The 19487-nt window shown below is 37.1% G+C and overlaps 3 protein-coding genes and 1 long non-coding RNA gene across 7 annotated transcripts; 2 read left to right on the top strand and 2 right to left on the bottom strand.

Moving 5' to 3' along the window:
• The first annotated feature begins 1122 nt into the window (after positions 1 to 1122).
• Positions 1123 to 4626, top strand: LOC113781287. Of its 4 annotated transcripts, XR_003469567.1 has the most exons (8): positions 1123 to 1300; positions 1431 to 1530; positions 1606 to 1647; positions 1777 to 1854; positions 2289 to 2351; positions 2429 to 2521; positions 3953 to 4010; positions 4294 to 4626. It is a non-coding gene; the product is annotated as an uncharacterized LOC113781287 (long non-coding RNA). The 4 variants fall into 4 exon arrangements; XR_003469568.1 differs by having other exon boundaries at positions 1123 to 1497; XR_003469566.1 differs by having other exon boundaries at positions 1123 to 1530.
• A 5110-nt stretch (positions 4627 to 9736) lies between these two features.
• LOC113780682 (ATP-dependent Clp protease ATP-binding subunit ClpA homolog CD4B, chloroplastic-like) lies at positions 9737 to 12218 on the bottom strand. The gene is made up of 6 exons (XM_027326462.1): positions 12033 to 12218; positions 11856 to 11936; positions 11565 to 11750; positions 11259 to 11477; positions 10952 to 11169; positions 9737 to 10853 (listed from the first exon to the last, which is right to left on the bottom strand). Exons 1-6 carry the CDS (start codon positions 12216 to 12218, stop codon positions 9737 to 9739), a joined length of 2007 nt encoding a protein of 668 aa, XP_027182263.1.
• Positions 12219 to 13103: 885 nt separating this feature from the next.
• LOC113780681 (E3 ubiquitin-protein ligase RNF181-like) lies at positions 13104 to 13619 on the top strand. Its single transcript, XM_027326461.1, has one exon. The coding sequence runs from the start codon at positions 13104 to 13106 to the stop codon at positions 13617 to 13619; it is 516 nt and encodes a 171-aa protein (XP_027182262.1).
• A 670-nt stretch (positions 13620 to 14289) lies between these two features.
• LOC113781175 (40S ribosomal protein S24-1-like) lies at positions 14290 to 16737 on the bottom strand. Its single transcript, XM_027327045.1, has 5 exons — positions 16551 to 16737; positions 16395 to 16436; positions 15714 to 15884; positions 15022 to 15108; positions 14290 to 14697 (listed from the first exon to the last, which is right to left on the bottom strand). The coding sequence occupies exons 1-5, from the start codon at positions 16620 to 16622 to the stop codon at positions 14656 to 14658; spliced, it is 414 nt and encodes a 137-aa protein (XP_027182846.1). The 5' UTR covers positions 16623 to 16737; the 3' UTR covers positions 14290 to 14655.
• Positions 16738 to 19487: the final 2750 nt, after the last annotated feature.

Below are 19487 nucleotides of genomic sequence, written 5' to 3'. Positions count from 1 at the left end.
TCAGTTAAAAATCCACCATTTTCATGACCAATGTAGCCAGCACGAGAGCCATAAAGTTCAGAAACCGGATGACTTTCCAGGTACTCGCTCGCTCGTGGCGATCCTTAAGTTCCTAACCATGGCTTCATTTTCCTGTTTTCATTGCATGTTTACTAAAGAAAACCAACATCAAAAGTTAGCACTAATATTTTGTAAACTCTGGATGCCCAAATTGATTAAACGCAATGATTGATTGGTAAAATTCTTGATCAGAGTGTTTAACATTTAATAAAAAAGCTAGCATTGTTTATTGTCAGGAGAAATGTTACAATATGGCTTTGTGTTATCTTTTATCAATTGTAGTGATAATAGCACAAAACTAAACATCTTGAAGATGGCAAGATGACAACATATTTAGGCAGCTAAAGATGAGAAACAAGACTTGGTCTAGCAACAAGCCATTTGTGATAGTTTTAAACCAAGTAAAGTTTTAGAGCTCTTCCAACAATTTGAAGCAAAAATCATCAACAATCTTTCTCACTCTACTAGAACATTGCTTTGGAATACATAATAAATCAGTTATAATTCTTTTTTTCTTTATTTTTCAGGTGGGGTCTTGAAGTACTATTGTATTACTATGTTGTTTTTAGAAAATAATAATGGGCATTATCAACATAAGTAGATAAAGAGCCGAAGGCCTCTGATGACCTGGATTGGTTTTCGTCGTCCTCTCACGTGCCGCGCACGTGGATCATCCCATCTTTTTCGCGTGATGCGCTTCGTGTGTCCATTTTCTTTCTCGGCTTAGGGTTAGCCGCATAAAACACAAGAATCTCTCGGCCGTTTCTTTCTTCCGCCGTCTCCGTTTCTCTCTCTCTGTTCCTTTAATCATCCTTTTCTTCCACATTTTTTTCGTGCATTCTTGTTCTCGTCAGATCTTACCGTCTCTTCTTGTCAGATCTTGCATTTTTTTTCAACATAAGTAGATAAAGAGCCGAAGGCCTCTGATGACCTGGATTGGTTTTCGTCGTCCTCTCACGTGCCGCGCACGTGGATCATCCCATCTTTTTCGCGTGATGCGCTTCGTGTGTCCATTTTCTTTCTCGGCTTAGGGTTAGCCGCATAAAACACAAGAATCTCTCGGCCGCTTCTTTCTTCCGCCGTCTCTTCTCCAGATCTTTCCACCATCTTCGTTTCTCTCTCTCTGTTCCTTTAATCATCCTTTTCTTCCATATTTTTTTTCGTGCATTCTTGTTCTCGTCAGATCTTACCGTCTCTTCTTGTCAGATCTTGCATTTTTTTTTTTGAAAATAGACAACGAGTACACTATCTGTTCTTGTCGGATCTTTTTTTTTTGTTGCTTTTTTTCCCTTTTCTGATTGCTACTACTATTTTGTTGTTTATGAGGATTATGTTATTCTTTTTAATTTTTAGATTTTTTATTTCTGTAGCTTGGATGAGCCCGTGAGGTGGGGTTTCAAAGATTTCCACTTTATTGATGCAAGAATTGGATGTTGGGTACTAGCACTTGAAGATATATGCTTTAGATTGGTATTTCAATATTTCCTCCATTTCCCTCTTCTTCTTCTTTTTTTATTTTTTTTAACAAGCTCCTCTTTTCTGCAGATCCTTTTACGTGCGAGGTCTGATAGGAGTTTCTTCCGTCAGGTAATTTTTTTGTTCTTGTTTTTCTTGCAAATTCTATTTGTCTCTGTCTTTCAGTTTTGCTATATTTGTCATTCTTTATTGACTTCCTTTTATTTTGTTTTCTTTTCTGGGTGCTGAGCTGTGTGTTAGGTTGAGCAATGTATAAATGAGGAGAAAGCAAGAGCTTGTCATTTTCTCTGCTCACCTTCAATTGAGAAGATGTTGTGGGTAAGCTTTTCTGTGGCATCGGGAATAATTCTGTTTCATTTTTCTATTGCTGCATCACGAATCAAGAGCAGTTCAAGTTCCTATTCTGAGATTTTCTTGTGTTGTTTGGTTCTTAGTATTGTAAAAGGTCACTTTTCCATGTTTTAGTCCAAACATCATGATGACAGAATAGTATTCATATTATCATAACAATTGCATCAAGTACAAAACATTTTTTGAGCCAAAACTTCTCAATTGCACTGATTATACACCGAGTTTAGTTCCCTTTTACTCTTCTGTTTTGTGGCACTATTACCTATTGTCATGTTGTTGGTCGAAAGCACTTTAGATGTGTGTGTGTGTGTTAAACAAGCCTCAGTTTTTTGCACTTTTTTGGTCTTCCAATTAGTTAGTTCAGTCTTGATTAATTACAGCTCTTTTGGCCTTTCTTGCAGTAATGCCTACAGTTATAGAAATAATAGTAGATATACCTGAGGATTCACAAGTGACACTTACAGGTAAGTTCATGTTCTAGCCTTCTGCCAATTCTGTTAACACCACCAAAGTGCACCAATTGGAGGACATTTTACTGCAGGGAATATCGACGAACAAGATTTTGGATGCGAGAAAGCTTTTAGGGGTCCATGTTCAGACATGCCATCTAACCAATTACTCCATGTCTCACGTGGTCAGTTCCTTTACCTTCGTACTGCATTCTTCATTCTTCGTACTACATTTTCTTATTACGTATTACACTAAGAATTGATGGACTCTAAACATAAGATAAGACACAACCTTTCATCTATCATCTATCATCTTCCTGCCCCGAAATGAAAAAGGGTACGGTCAAATCTTAGATACCATGAAGTTAGGATTTGTGGTTAATACTATCTGGTCTACGTGTATGGTGATATGGTTGCCTGTCAATGTATTATGTGTAATTTTTATGGGCCTTAATGAAACTAAAGGCCTGAATAAACTTAACAAGTTGTCTGTAGGAGAATGACAAAATAAAATAAAAAAGTTTGGTTTCTATTGACAAACTTAACCACGGATCCTTTTTCGGTGCTTTATGCTAAAAAATATCTTTTGTATTGCTTTATGCCATGGTTTCTATTGTAATAAATAAGAGAGCTTGTTCCTAATTTTTCAGCCTTTGACAATGGATTTGTGGTTTACTGGTTAGTTGTTTTAATCAAGAAATGTTTGGATACTAAGTTTGTGGATATTCATGATTTTGGCATATGATTTGAGCAACTTCACTAACTTCATTAGTTAGATTAAAACCTGAAAAAGGGAGTTTAGACATCAAACTGCTATTTTGTTAAGAATTTCAGTATATTTGATAGCAATTCCATTGAGTGTTTAGCTTTAGCGAAAATCTGGCAGCTAAAGTTAAAAGGTAAAACTTAGTCACCATTAATTTTCTTGGTATTCTCCCATGGTAGACATATTTTCCCTCAAGATTTGTGAAATTTTCGAGCCTTCTGTACCAAAAATTGTATGTTGATTAATTGTCTTGACATTTTTCCAGGAATGAGTTATGTTCAGAGGGGATTTTTATTATGTGCTTAATCTTTTGAATTGTTGCTTTGATCTAGACTTGTTGGTTGTATTTTTTCCCCGGGGAGATTCTTTAATTGGGTGATTTAGCATTTTTTGCTTGGTTTCCTCATCTCTTCTCATTTCTGTGCATGTGAGGCTGTCTTTTTCTTTTTCTTTTTTGTTATGTTTTGCTTTGGTGCTTAGTGGTTCTGAGGCTTGAAGGATCAGCCATTTGCAATTAATGAGTGGATTCCATCAGAAATTTTGTACTTGTGACTATTGTAATCAGTTAAATTTTGTCATTGCTTTGAGTTGCTTTTGGTGTTTGAGATTGTGATGTGTGAAGGAAATTTTGTGCTTGTTGTCTGTTGATTTTGTGTAAACCTCAAATTCTGTGTGTTTCTCTTCTTTTATTGAAGGAATAGAATTTGGATTACGAAAAAATGAAATGAGTTAATGGTTTTTATGGTTTGTATTGTGGGACTAATCCTTTTTAGGCAGACTAACAGTTATTTTCTTCTCTAAAAGAGATTTTTCCTGATTTAGGCTTTGTTAATGTTCTGGCTTTTTGCAGCTAAGCCGGGCGATTGATTAGCTTGGCTGCTTTTTATGTTTATGAAGTTAAACATGAGGTATATTAGGATTGTTTTTGTATTTTGTATTTTGTTTGATTATTTATACTTATGTAGTTATGTTTATGTCTCTGTTTTTATCGCTGTAGAATGTTAGACTAAGTGATCTTGTGTTGGGCATTCATCTGGTTTGATTAGGGATTCGGCTCACTGTTAAATTGATTATTGTAAGACAGCTAAGGGTTTGGATTTTGACTGTGAATAAGTAGTGTGTGCAGACTAGCAATGTATTGTTTGTTCATACTTATGCAGTTTATGACTATGCTTTTGAGTTTTGCTGCAGAACGTTGAATTGAGTGATCGTGTCGCTGGCCGGCTAAGAGGAAAGAATCTGTTGTCCTGCCTGTGTGACACATTCATGTTTTCTGATTAGGAATGCAGCTCAATGTTAAATTGATTATTGTAATTTTTATTTTTTTTTAGCCTTTTTCTAGATAACAATTTTATTAGATGTTTTTAGTTAATGTCTAATATGTATTTATCATTGTTAAAGAACTTAACTGCGGAAACTTTTGTAGTAGCTAGGTTGCTAATTGATATGGCTCAATTGCCATTTCAGTTTGTACATGGCTTACGTTTTGTATATGTATATGGAACATGATGCTTTTCCGTTCTATGACAATTTGTTTTGTGGATGATTATTTGTAACTGCCAAATTCTTGGCTGTTTTTTGCAATAAATGAACTATAGCCATATAAATGAACTGTCCATAGTTGACTTTGGCTGGGGAGGTTGCATTACAGTTTTTCCTTTGTTAAAAAAACTGCTTGGAAGTGTTGAGCCCTGTTTCTTTTGCCCTATTCTTCGGCAAATGAAGGGAAAAATGATAGTTTTAAGCATTATGTGTATTTGCAAGAGCATGCTGCGTCAGGTTTTAGAGAAGACATGAATAAAAGGGTAGATTCCTTTGAATGAAAGGGTTTCTTGTTATCTTTGTCTATGTTCCTGTTGAATTCAAGAGGTTTCAACTTTGTGAAATTGACAAGTCTTGTAATATGGGTCTCATGTTGCTCCACATAGCAGATTTTGTACTGTGTTTTTTTGTTCATTTACTTTTTTTATTCTACACTTCATTAAACCAAGAAATGAAACAAGACAAAACAACTTGGTTTGCTTTTACTCCTTTTTCTCCATTCAAAGCACTAGAAGTTTAATGTTCAACAAGTTATTGCATTTGTTTAGCAATTCAGGCTTTGCTAATGGGTGTTTAGCCACAAAATTGATGTTAACCTACTTGCTGCACTCATCAAGCTTTAGTAGTGAATGTTTGAAAAGTTTCTTTGGTTACTTTGATGTCCTCTCTATCTTTTTAACTAATAATTAGTCATTGCAGTTCCTTTGGGATGAATATGATTTGCAAACACCAAAGGAGCCAAACTTTTTGTCTAAATATTCCTTGGTAATGTGTTTTTGGCTTCATCTGCATGGAAATACCAAAAAAATGTGTGGACAAGAATCAACAGAAAATAAGAGGAAAGTACATCATTGCACCGTCCAGTATGTTAATGGAAACTCTGGACTATCTACACTGAAATTACTACATAGTAATTCAAAATAATTTACCAAGAAATGAAGAACTATTTTCAACTATAAATATATTTACTGGATTTGGTGGTCCTTCGTGGCATGAAAATTATTAAGGACACTTTCTGCATCAAAAGAAATTTTATCTGTGAAACGCACTTTATGTATGAAGGATCCCATTAAAATAAAGATAAGAATTACGCCATATGATTATATATGAATTATATCCCTCTTGCCATCTACAGATTTAGAGCACAGGCTCTAACTATCTAAACTTGTTAAATGCCTATACTAAAAATGTACTTTTTCTACATAAATTACAATTTTTATTGCTTCAAAATTGGGCAGGGCATTTTACATTTTCATCGCGCGAAGCGCGTTTATCCCTCCTAGTTTAAAGAATGTATATAAACCGGGAAGGGGGTGCCAAAGCATGGTCGTCCTCCATGTCTTGTTCACGTGCGGGTTGTTATCAAAGTGGCCGAGTTGGAAATCTTTTTTTTTTTTCTTCTTTCTCTTTTCTTCATTTTTTTTTTCTTTCTTCTTTCTTGGAACCCGACGTCTTTCTTTTCTTTTCTTTTCTTTCTTTGTTTTGAAAGTTATCGGCGTCCTCCATCAAACGCCTTTTGTCCTTGGAACCCAACACTAATCATAGCATCTCTGCTAGCAACCTTATAAGAAAGGTCATTGGAACCCAACACTAATTATAGCATCTTTGCTGAGCAGCGTGCTTTTTATATTGTATTTATTGAGCTGTTAAAATTGGGATGGTGATGATTATTAGCTTCCTATTAAAAGCAGATAATAGGACCCTAGAATTGTAATATATCGCTGCCCAACAATAATCAATGTATAATCTTACAGTTTACACGGCAGCTATACATCCAGCCCGCCTATGCGCTGATTTCGGCCGTCTTAATGGTTCCCCGGATTTCAGACACAGGCACTCTTTACGCCTTTTCATGGATCTTCTGGGCCCGACTTTCTATGACCAGAGGTGGAGAGTAGCTTTTTCAGTCCTTCTTCTTGCTGGCGTCTCTCGCCTTTTCTTCCTCTCCTCCACCTTATTTTGGACCTGTTCCTCAACCTTTGCTGGTTCTGTTGCATTTCTTTGGGCTCTTACTCTCACCATCAATATACTCCTTGCTGCTATTAGCTGGAAGAGGTTCTCGTTCTATTTTTACTTTTCGATTCTTTTTTTGTTATATTTCTTGCTTCCTGCCTATCCAGGTTCTGAGCTTATTTCGCTTGTTTACTTATTAGCGTTTTCCCTTAGTTAGATTAGCTCCTGTCCCTATACTGCTTTTCCATTGTGCCTGCTGCTTAGATGCTTTACGTTTGTCTGCGCCTTGGCTGGCTATGTTGTGTGCGTTCACTTTGTTAGCTCCTTGCTTGCTTCTTTCTTTATTTTTAGCACCGTTGTTTTACATGCTGGTGTTTTTAAAGCTACTGCTATTCCCCTTGTTTGTATGTCTTTGGTTTTATTTACTTATTTTTCTCATTACATGTGTCCTTGTTCGTAGAAATGTTCTTTATCATTTCTTCCTAGAAGTGCCACTGCTGTTTTGCTCAGTTCACGTGTCGTTTACGTTCGGTCCGTTTCTTCTGTTTCTTGCATGCAGGTTGTTCGTTCCATCTCCTACAGTTAAAAGGTACTCTCTTCTCTTCCACTGTGTGAACTTTGCTGCTAAAACTTCGTTATCATTCACTCTTCTTTGTTGCTGCTTAGCCTTCATGCTCATTCCATCTTTTGTCGATTTGTTTAGCCTTTTTTTTTGCTCTTTTCCCACTTTATGACCTTTGCTGCTAAGCCTTCGTCATCATTCAAACTTTTTGTTGCTGATTGACCTTTATGCTCACTCCCACTTTTGTCGATTTGTTTGGCATCTTCTGTTTTCCCTTTTCCAGTTTTCTTGCTTTCTTCTTCTGCTATTTCCTTTTCCTTCCTTGTTTCTATTATTTCTGCCTATTCCGTTGAATGGCTTGTCTGCTACGGACGTTGTGTGGTATGGAAATAAAAGACATATTTCCTGCCTTGTCGATGTTCTGCTGCTTTATGGCTGATAGATGCCTTCTGTCTGGGAAAGCATGAGTTTTTTACTTCAGTAGTACCAGCTTCATGGATAGAAATGCCAAGCGTCGCAAACGTTATGCCGAGATGCCCCAGGAAAAGAAGGCAGATCTCTTGCGGCGCCGCAGGGAATCTATGCTAGACAGTAATTTTGTCGCACTGCCGACCTCAAAAAAACTATATCCATTAGTTGTTCTTTCTTATCGAGTTGTTGTATTGAGTGCTGGAATTGTTAGCTCCTTCATAATGTCTTCTGTGGTGGCGCGTCTGCAACTACAGGTATTAGCGCTAATCTGCTGTTCGATGCAGCAATTGCCTTCCTGCATATTTCCAACATAAGTCAATACATTTTTTTTTTTTTAGGAAGGCAAATGAAATGTCCAGGGCTCAAAAATTTTTTTTTTTCACAATGCTAAAACTATTCCTTCCAACTCCAGAAAAAGTATATTTCGACTTCAAAAGAGTTTAAAATGATAAAACTTAATTTGGTATTTTATGCAAAAATTGCCGTGGAAATTTGATTTGGTCTGCTGCATTTACAACCAATGGAAAAAGCCTGCGGAAATGTGATAGTTGGAGTAATTATTCTCTCTCTCATATGTATTTGAAGATAACTTTCCAAATTTCACCACTTAAAGAGCTCTAAATCTTCCATCCTTTTTTCTTGGAATTTTGATTTAACTGGATCATGTAATTACGATGTTGAAGCTATCAATTAGCAGCATTTCCGAAAGTCCACTAATTAAAAAACCTAGCACATCACTTGAATTTGATAACTTACCAAACTTCTAAATGACTATAATTCAAAAAAGATATAAATGACTATAACAAAAAACGAAATAACAAAATTAATTAATTTAGCAACACTAAATTTAATTTTGACTTAAAACATAAACATGTTCTCTCCAAAAAAATGAAAAAACCATTAGTGTGCCCGTTGTGATTATTACATGTTTCCTTTTCCAATGACCAGTAATGGTTCAGCCGTTGCTATTAAATAGTTAATGAGTCCCAAGATTTTTAAGCATGCTTTCTCTATAACCAATAGCACGCCTTCAGGTAATAACTCACTCACTTAATTTCATCTCACTATTCACCAGACACTTTCACAACAAACTTATTCAGTCTTACGTATTTCTCCTATATATACCCACACAACAAAACAACTACTGCAACATAGACTTAACAACTACTAGCAGATGTTCACTGCAGCTCATATATTATTCCATTCTCGGCAGCTTCTTTTTTCTTTGCCAGTTTAGACTTAACAAATGAAAAACTCTCCTGCTGAAAAAAATGCCCACAACACATGCCTTCTTCCAGACATTTCATTTACTTGTTCCTAAAACTATCCAAGGTACGTGTCGAAGGTTATAGGAGAAAAAAAATTTTCCTTACATTTCCAGTATATAGTCTATAACCATGCTATGAATCCAAAAAAACTTTCAAACGAACTAAATAATTTCTCTGTATGACAAATTTTCTTCTGAAATACAAGTTCGCTGTCCCCTCAACCTGGGCATATTTACACCGTACCACCGTGCGCAAGCACGGTGAACATCTCCTAGTCATACCATAAGTGGAAAGGACCTATTATTCTAGTCTACTAATATTGGTATTTTTTTTTTTTTTGTGAGGTCTTGAAGTACTATCATGTTTCTAACTTTTAAAACAATAATGATGATGATGGAGCATTACCTTAACAGAAGTCGTAATGAATCCAAGGCCTATTATTTTACAAAAAAATAGCTTCAACCATGTGAATCAATCTTTATAAATTAAAATTAGCCCACAAATTCCAATATCATACATCTTGATGTTGTCTATGGTACAAACAAAAGAAAAATCTATTCATGGTTGTATTAAGCTTTGAACAAAGTTAACATAATGGCTTTGGCAAAAGTATGTGTAGATCAGTAATTAACTATTATGTTCTTCCAAAATGATGGAACAAAATATATACTACTAGTAAGATCAAATTTATAAGAATAGTTAACCACATTTCTCAAGGAACAAAAAGGCAAATTCCTATTCCAATATCTAAACAGGGCTTTAATAAAAACTTTTCAATTCATGCTTTTCAGAGATTCTGCATCCAAATCCAGAAATCCTTACTGCAACCTCAACACCTTTACTTTTTCTCGTTCTTGGTCTTTTTGTTTGAAAAATGGACCTCATTATTCTGATTAACATCAACAATAAGAGATTCATTTTCTTTGGCTTCACCGTTCAAGATACTTTCTGCCAATTTGTCTTCCAGGAGCCTAGTGATGGCTCTCCTCAGTGGCCTAGCACCATAGTTATTGGAGCTGCCGCAGCTCTCCAAAATCAGCATCCCCTTAAATTTCTCTGTGATTTCAAGATTTATGTGCTTCATTCGAACTACTCTTTTGCAAACTTCTTCAAGCATTATGTCCAAGATTTGCATTAGCTCAGTTGTTCCAAGCTTCTTGAATATAACGATCTCATCCAATCGGTTTAAAAATTCAGGCCTGAATGTCTTTTTCAGGTGCATGGTTACACCACCTTCTTTTCCTCTCTCATCATCCAATGTTGATCCAAAACCAATATTAGACGTCATTATTATGATTGTGTGCTTGAAGTCAACAACTCTTCCTTTACCATCCGTCAATCTTCCATCATCAAGAATTTGCAGTAAGGCGTTGAAGACATCCCTATGAGCCTTCTCAATTTCATCAAACAGAATCAGATTATGAGGCCTGTTACGAATTGCTTCAGTTAAAACTCCACCATATTCATGGCCAATGTAGCCAGGGGGTGAACCATAGAATTTAGAAACCGAATGACTTTCCATGTACTCGCTCATGTCGACCCTGACCATCGCTTCTTTTGATCCAAAATATTCGTCTGCTAATAGCTTAGCAACTTCAGTTTTCCCAACCCCAGTTGGACCAGTGAAGAGAAATGTTGCCACAGGACGGTCAGGATTATTTATGCCAACTCTTGCTCTCCTAATAGCACGACTCACTGCTTCAATAGCCTCATCTTGTCCTATTATGTGCTTTTGAAGAATGTTCGCCAGGTTCAGGAGACGAATAGATTCTTCCTCAGAAACTTTTTCAATGGGAATCTCAGTCCGAGAAGAGATTACATGCTTGATATCTTCTCTAGTCACCACAGGAGCAACATGCTTGTTGCTGTCTACACTTGCATTGCTTCTATACAGCTGAACTCGCGACCCTGATTCATCCATCACATCTATTGCCTTATCAGGCAGAAAACCGTCACTGAAATTGATCAACAGCCAAACTATTATTCAGTTTTTGCCAATTGAAAAGTATTCAAGTATTAACAGGAGAGTTACTCATGAATTTGATCAATTGACCTAATGTATTGTTTTGACAACTTAACCGAAGCAATCAAAGCCTCCTCCTCGTACTTGACAGAATGGTGCAACTCGAACTTTTGCTGTAGGCCTTTTAGAATCTCTATTGCCTCATCAATGGACGGTTCAGGGACTTGAACAACTTGGAATCTCCGTTTGAGGGCAGGATCTCTTTCAATGTACTTCTTGTATTCATCCAGTGTGGTTGCTCCAATGCACTAAATAAAGAATACATGTCCAAATACAATATAATTACATAAAATCTGAACAGTGCTTCACCTTCGAACAGAATAATATATATACATACTTTTAACTCCCCTCGAGCAAGCGGGGGCTTTAAAATGTTAGCAGCATCTAGGGCCTGTCCGCCAGATCCAGCTCCAATAAGAGTGTGTAACTCATCAATGAAAAGAAGAATTTCACCTTTGCTCTGCTTAACTTCATCAACTACCATTATCAACCTTTCTTCAAATTCTCCACGGTTTGATGATCCAGCAATAAGACGTCCCATATCTATGGAGAATAGCTGATCCATATAAATTGACCAGGTTACCAGTTATTGTAATCATTATCAAAACTAGTAGGAAGCAACATTAGCGGGAACTGATTTAACCTTCTTTTTCTGGAGTTTCTCTGGGACAGTTGCATTAGCAATGCGCTGCGCCAGCCCTTCTGCAATGACAGTTTTGCCAACACCAGGATCTCCAATAAGGCATGCATTGTTCTTTTTTCTCTTGCACAAAATTTGCGTTACACACTCGATTTGCTGTTGCCTTCCAATTACAGGATCCAACTTGTTCTAGCAGCAAACAAAGAAAATCAACAATTTGTACTTTTATATAACAAGGATCAAGAAATCAAGTTCAATAGGACTTATGAAGGCCAAAAACTCTGCAGATTTTACCTCTGCTGCCAATTTAGTCAGGTTTGTACCATATTTATTTAGTGCTTGGAGAGAACAATCTTGCTCCAGCTTCTCCATGGTCTGGTATCTAGCAAATGCAAGATTATAGCAGTTGATTATAGTTTCTGGTGAATTGTACTCTTGTTAAACACCACGAGAGCTTGAGTTTATGCAGACCTTGAGTCCCGTTTTATCCTGTGAACTCCGGCTAGCTAGCCTTGAGGATTCACTAACAGTTGCCTTAGTCATTAATGGTACAATGAATGCATGATCTATTGATACATGAATCCTGCTCCTGCTAAATAGTGTTTCAATTCCCAAGAACAATAGATGTTTAGGATTCCCTTGAACCTCTGATCCCATAACAGGCAAAATCTCTAGTCTAATCGTTGATCAATCAGTGATTTCATGATGTTTCAGTGGTATTCTTCCCCTCAAAATCTCGGGGTTTGTACAGAAGGGATTCTGTTTTCCAATCATTTCCACCTTTCAAACCTTGTTATTGTGAATTCCGATGGTTCATTGAGGAGTTTATGGAGTACGAGGCAGTAATCAATGCGTTGTTAATTGGAAATTTACAGATATTAACATGGTTTGCTGATAATCTTTTAGTTTCTCAAGTATAATTTATACATAACCAAAAGAAATCAAGAGAATATTACAACAACAACAACAAGAATTCTATAAAACAAAATAAGAAATATTAATTCAACATTATAAATATTTATATGGTTCTGGATCAGCTTGTGTATGTCCATGGCATTGTGAAAAAGATTGTTATGGCTGTTAGAGAGAGAAAAAAATGTACCTCAATATTTTTAAAATATTAGATTAAATTAGCTTGGTTCACTCATTTGATTAATTGTTTACCATAATCCTTACTTTTGTACACTACTTATGTATTGGACGTTAGATTAACTTTAGCTGTATGCACAGATAATTATTGATTGAATATAATTGGGAACCGTGAAATCTATAACCACACGTCACCAAAACCTGGGAAAGAGGGTGTTAGGAATTAGGAAACGAACGTTATATTGACTACTGCCTAGTCCTAATCTTAAAATTCATCAAACTTTCTCCTGATCGGATAAGGAAATCAATACAACCCCTTCCCTCAATGTATATACGCAAAACCAGAAAAGGGCAAGTTAAACCACATATCTTGCCATCTCCGTTCTTTAATTTCGGCAATACTTCCTAAAAGAAACTAGTACAGTATTAGATTAGTAGTCTCTAGCAAGAACCATGGGGGAGGAACAAGAGCTTCGAATAGCTACTGCTTTGGCTGGAGTTCTAAATGGTGATGATTACTCAACAATTTTAGACGTTGACCATGAGGAAGAAAATCAATGGGGTGGATCAGGTTCATGCCAATTATGTGCTAGTGAAAGTCTGTACCCAAAGTTGAGTGGCATGACTGCTGAATTGGCCATGTCAAGGGCTAAAGAAACTGATAGAGATTTTCATGCTGTTTATGAAGAAACTCAGCACAGTATTCGAGTAAAAGTCGTGAAAATTCTTGCCAGAACTGTTCATCCAGCTCTTAAAGTTTTGACACAGGTTGTGGTTTCTGGTGATGATCAAGAAGATGGGGAGCATGTTTGTGGGATTTGTCAAGATGAGATGAAAAGTGAGGATGATGTGAGAGCCTTGGGTTGCAAGCATTCTTTTCACTGCGAGTGTATCTTCAAGTGGCTGAATAAAAAGATGGTATGCCCTTTGTGTAGGTATTCTCCCCTGACAGAAGAAGATCACAACTAAGCTTACTCCTGAAGACATTATTAGCTTATTGATTACCGGGTTGCAGTTTAGTGTTCTGTGTTAGTCTTTTTGATCACTGGGTCCTGTAACTAATTAGATTTTCATGGATTACTTCAGTTGTATAATATTGTATATTCGTTTTAGTGGGGATAATATAAAACAAAATTCCACCTTTTGATACTACATTCTTTAGCACTTAACCATTTCATCTGGTGTATGCACCAATGCAGATCATGGTTTACCACCTTGAATGATGACTTTATACATTTTTTTGATTGTCTGTGTTACAAGTTGCGTTTCACCGGAATCGTCTCATCTTTGTGAATTGCTCTTAGTTGTAATTTTATCCTCAATTTTGAGTGGCGTGTCCCATAAATTATCACGCAGGTGAGTAAACAGATCAATTTCCTTATTTAATCATCATGGAGGGAAAAACAGGAAGCTGTCTACAAGGCTCATGGACGTAGCTGAAAGGAGCAGATTTCAGATTGAAATGCTATCTTATCAAGTAAAAGATACAAATAACAGCTTCACAAACAAACATCGAGCAAAGGATACAAATTTCACAAACAAACTTGCCTAGAGACTCCGACTGCAAAGGTGTTGCCGTTCAACTCAGGAAAAAGCAATCAACTATCAAAACATTTGCTCAAAAATGGAGGGTTTCGGGTGCATGGGTATTGCCAGAGATTGAACATTTCAACAGGTACAACGTCCAATTCCACCTTGTAACATTAGTACAAACACCCAAAATATAAGGCACAAACCACAGCTTCAACCTATTTGCATAAGCCCTGAAATTCATAGCAAGAGTCACAATAATTGATCAAACTATCTATCTGTCTGTCTCCCTCAAGAGTCAAAAGGGTACTGGCTATTCATAGAGTGCAAGATTTGAACTGTAAACATCTTCATCTCATAGTTTCAAAGGAACAAAGACACAATTCAAAGTAACAAATGAGAAAATAACTCTGCTGCAAAAACATTTTTGTTTTTCTCTATAAAAACTTGACAAGGCCTAGAACTCTCAGGAAAATTATTTCTTCTTTCCACCCTTGGCAGCATCTCCAGCCTTTGTCTGCAAAGAGCAGAGTAGAAAGAATTGTCAAATCAACCAGAAGACATGAGCATCAACCAGACGACATGAAAGCAAAACACTAGTGGACATATATTCATGGCAAAGCATAATCAGGGGAAGGTAAGAACAGAAGGCAGGAAGAACAAATTTTCCAGACCCCTTTATGGTCTTCCTGGATGAAGTGGCTTATATTTTGTTGATTAAAAGATGCCATACAGTTTAAGAGACTAACTGCCAAATCCATCAACATCCAAAATTCATAAATCCATATTATTAGTGTCTCCCCCACCCAGAACCAGCAATTCACAGATTCAAAGAACTTACCTTCTTTACACCACGGATCTTCTTGGCCCTGTTCTTCCTTTCCTTGAGCTGTTTCCTAGACTTCTCTACCTTAGTATCCAGGCCATTCTGCATTTCAAAAACAAAAACCAGCAGTTAGAGACACATGCTTCATGATGCAAAGTGAAAAATTGGAAGAAAGCAAAAACATAGACATGCGAAGTCTCATTTACACAAAGACAATAGAAAATGGAAAATGGAAACTATGAACTCATCGAATGCAAAAGAAACTACCCCTAGTCGGCAAGCATAATCAAGAGATACTCTCAACAATCAGCTTTAACCAAAGCTGGACATGGTGGTCTGGAATGGGAATGGGAGAAAAACCCCCCATTACAATGGAGCTGTTTGCATTCTCCCATGTCTAACATTAGCGGATGGGGCCTTGGGTATGAAATGATACGTCCCCTACTAGTAAAGTAAGTACCCTACAGGAAGTTTGCAAAATTTCCACCAAATAACAAACCTGACAACCCAATTCAGTCGAATTGAATAGTTATTTCAATTTAAGCCAAATTAGGACTCACCCTCAATAACACGAATATGTTATAAAGGTCACCAAAAGGTCATTAATCTCAAAGAAGCACACATGGTCAACATAATGCGTCAGGAGAAGGAAAACAGCCAAGCACTTAATTACAATAACTTCAAGCAAACAGAGGAACTTAAATTACCCTGATAAGCCGATATTTGGGCTCAAATTTCTTGGCATTCTCTACAGAATCATAGATCAATCCAAACCCAGTTGATTTGCCACCTCCAAAATGCGTCCTGAACTTGAAAACAAAGATGGCATTTGGGTCCTTGACATCATACATCCTGGCCAATTTCTCCTTCAACTCAGCCTTTAATCATCAAATAACAAAAAAGTTAATAAATCAATAACTAGTTATGCAAACAGAATTTGCAAACACTAAACCCACTCAACAACACAACCAGAAATCAAGACTAATCGACTAAAATAAATTGAGTCAGAAAACAAAAGAATTAAAAAAATTACTATCATGAGCTCCAACTAGCCATAATAAGGCCTCAAACAAGATTCTGCAACAACCAGCAATATTACAATTAGTAACCTAGTTCCTTTATCATTGAACTACATTAACTCCAATTTCACAGGCACCCCCGAGAATCAAACCTAAGCAAATGCTGGAAAAAGCTAGCTTTTCAGTACTCAAGCTAACCTAGCTCTAATGTATTCCCTAATTGTTTTTACACTTACGGCTTGCTGCACAATAAAGAACTAATATACAAGAATACCAAGATCTATATATTTTTGCAGGGAAATACAGCAGGTAACACGGAAAAAACTGACTATGGAAACCAAAAACGAAACTAAAAAAGACATAACAAACCTTAGAAACATTAGGCCTTCCAGGATGCAGAACATCAATGACCTGCATCCCCAAACCAAAAAACAGAAAAAAATTCAAAATAGTGCAAAAATCAGAAAATATCAACACATATTAGGAAATCAAATGAACTAAATTTACTAGAATTTAGAGACTGACGAATTGTTTTCTGGAAAGAAGACGATTGGTCATGAACTTCCTAGTACGAATAGTCACCGCCTTGTCTGCCATTTTTTCTTGCCGCCGGCGCCGCCGCTGCTTCCGTTCTTTCTCCTCTGAATGGGCTGTTGGTTGGGGAAGCGACAGAACGGGGACGTAAAAGGCTAGGGTTTTAGAAATATAGAAGAAGAAGACAAATGTCTTGTGAAACCTTTAAGGGTTATATGATGGGCCGACATAATTAACCCTAGGGCCAAAAGTTTCAGATTGGGCTGTTTAATGGCATCTCGTATTACAACTTACAAGGGGCTTCCTCGGATTGGGCCTTTCAAGTCTGAACTAGCATATTGGGCTCCATTTGTTCACGTGGAGTTGATCTGCGAATTGGACTCGGGATTTCAACTCAAAGCTAGTAGGACAGGTTCCAGAGGCCTGCTGTTTGTTGATCAATTATAAAAGAAAATCGTGATAATGGTGGCCACATTTGTGAGGTTTGTCAAGAGGAAATGGTGCACAGACAAGATGTTAGAGCTATGGGTTGCAATCATTGTTTTCATGTTGAATCGTGACAGTGGTGACCATTTTTGTGAGGTTTGTCAGAACAAATTATGTTGATCGAATTCGAATCGAATTTTGATCGAGTCAACTCATGAGCACTTGTAAGCTGCTTGATTTATTTGTAACTCATGAGAAAAATATGATTTTTCCTCTGTGTAGATTCTCAGTTATTAAAGGCAGTAAGAAGAATGGTTAAGATTAATATTATTCGTGGAAGAAAGACTTCACATAAGCTACATCATGAATCTTTGGAGAAGAAGAAAAATTAACTAGTAGTTCAAAGTTGAAGTATAATTATGTGATGGTTCTGTAGTTGTTTTAATTATCTGTATTTGGTCTCTAAGTTTTATAGAATTATTATAGATTATGTGTTGTGCGAATGTTAAAGGGAATGGTGAATTATTATAGATTATGTGTTGTGACAAGGAGGAAGAATGGCGGACTCGGAGTACAGGGAAAGAAGGTAGGCAAGAGGGCCGGGATGAACAAAGAGGTATAGGAGAAGGGTCATCCAAGGATAAGGAACCTATAGATAGTGTTAGTGGCTCCAAATTCAGATTGTTGGACATAGAGAAGGAAGCACCGGAGGAATCAGAAAAAGAGAACACAATAGAAGTAATGAAAGGAAAACTGTTGGCTATACCAAGGACTATGGTGGACATGGTGTTCAAAGGAGACGGAGGTAACAGAGGGCAGGGCTTGAGGAAAAGGGCTACTAAGGGAAAGAGTAGCACTACAGGGAGCTTGGTAAAACTGGGGTTTCAGAGGAGCAAGGGTGTGAAGAAGTCAGAGGATAAGAGGGTTAATGGTTTAGAGTCTGCAAGGCGACTTAGACTACAGATGCCTATTGAAGCTAGGCAGGTGCATATAGCTGAGAATAGAGGACAAAAGCAGGCTAGAGGGGTTAACCCAGCAAGTGAGTATGAGATGTTGAACTGGGGTAACCCTTTGCTACAAATTGGGGAAGGACGGAGAGATAACCCCACTACAACCCCACTATATCTAAGTCTGGATTTGAAGGAATGGAATCAGAAGAGAATAAGCGGGGTAGTAGAGAGGGAGGAAGACTAGAGAAAGGTGATGAGGACTAAGAGACTGGATGTCAAATCAGTATAAAGGAATCCATTGACTTGCACGAGAGAATAAAGGACCCAGAATGGCCCCGAAGACACAGTTGGGTGAGGAGGCCATGGTTATAGGGCATTAATGCCAAAACACCTATATACGTAATGATGAAGATAATCTGTTGGAATGGAAGAGGCACAGCAAATAGGAGATTTAGATGTAATCTAAAAGAGATACTAAAAGACCATAAACTAGATATGCTGATTTTGATAGAAAATCGCAGTCATAATGATCAAGCTGAGAAAATCCATAAATGTTGGAAGTTTGATCAGAAAGAGTGCATAGACGCCAACGGATACTCGGGGGGAATATGGATATTCTGGAATAAAGAAAAAACTAGAGTGGAAGTGATAATTAAAGATAAGCAAATCTTAAATGTGTTAGTGAGGAGAGGTGATGATTCAAGTTGGCTATTGTCAGCAATCTATGTATCTCCTAAGGAGACTGAAAGGCTTAGATTATGGGACTATATGCAAAGAATAAGTTCCACTATAAAGTTTCCATGGTTGGTGATTGGAGATATGAATGAGACAACATCGAGCCAAGAGAAAAAAAGAGAAACTTCTTTCTAGAAGAGAACAAGACATGAACTTTTGGATTGCATACATGCTTGTAACTTGATTGACTTGGATTTTTCCGGCCCAACAATCACTTGGACAAATTCAAGGAAAGGAGGAGCTAACGTTAGGGAGAGGTTAGACCATGCATTATGTAATGATATATGTAGGCAAAAGTTTCTAGAGGCCCATGTAAGGCATCTAGCTAGAGCTCACTCAGATCACCATTCTATTATGCTGGAATTAGACAAGGAAAAACTTGCAAGGAGGAAGAATGTGTTTAGGATGGAAATGGCCTAGCTAACGCATGGGGGATTTTGGGATAAGGTTAGGAAAGCTTGGAATGGGCAGAACAATTTCAAGGGATAGTTTTCAATGTTTAGGAGAATACTCAAACATGGAATAGGGAGTTTTTTGGTAATATATTCAGAAGGAAAAGAAGGTGTATTGCCCGATTGAAAGGATTACAGAGAGAGTTGGCGTAAGGATATAGTAGAGCCATAGAGAAATTGGAGAACAAATTGATCAAAGAGTATAATCTCATATTGGAGCAAGAGGAGTTATTCTGGTATCAAAAGGCCAGGGCTAATTGGACTTTGTATGGGGAGACAAACACAAAATATTTTCATACCACAGCAATTGTTAGAAGGAGAAAGAATACAGTGGCATGTCTAAAAGATGAGTCTGGAAAGTAGCA

Source organism: Coffea eugenioides, chromosome 8 (assembly GCF_003713205.1).
Source record: "Coffea eugenioides isolate CCC68of chromosome 8, Ceug_1.0, whole genome shotgun sequence".
Taxonomy (NCBI): Eukaryota; Viridiplantae; Streptophyta; class Magnoliopsida; order Gentianales; family Rubiaceae; genus Coffea; species Coffea eugenioides.
Note: the sequence above shows the minus strand (reverse complement) of the source record. Positions and strands in the feature narration are given on the sequence as shown.

Bases quoted from the DNA above. Each gene is read 5' to 3' on its own strand.
- LOC113781175 (XM_027327045.1), bottom strand. From the start codon at position 16,622: ATGGCAGACAAGGCGGTGACTATTCGTACTAGGAAGTTCATGACCAAT. The intron at 16,437-16,550 runs GTCAGTCTCTAA...TTGGGGATGCAG, and splicing joins TTCTTTCCAGAAAACAATTC to GTCATTGATGTTCTGCATCC. The intron at 15,885-16,394 runs GTTTGTTATGTC...TGATGATTAAAG, and splicing joins GAAGGCCTAATGTTTCTAAG to GCTGAGTTGAAGGAGAAATT.
- LOC113780681 (XM_027326461.1), top strand. From the start codon at position 13,104: ATGGGGGAGGAACAAGAGCTTCGAATAGCTACTGCTTTGGCTGGAGTT.
- LOC113780682 (XM_027326462.1), bottom strand. From the start codon at position 12,218: ATGGGATCAGAGGTTCAAGGGAATCCTAAACATCTATTGTTCTTGGGA. The intron at 11,751-11,855 runs GTAAAATCTGCA...GTTTGCTGCTAG, and splicing joins TGACTAAATTGGCAGCAGAG to AACAAGTTGGATCCTGTAAT. The intron at 11,170-11,258 runs GTATGTATATAT...TTCTTTATTTAG, and splicing joins TTGCTCGAGGGGAGTTAAAA to TGCATTGGAGCAACCACACT.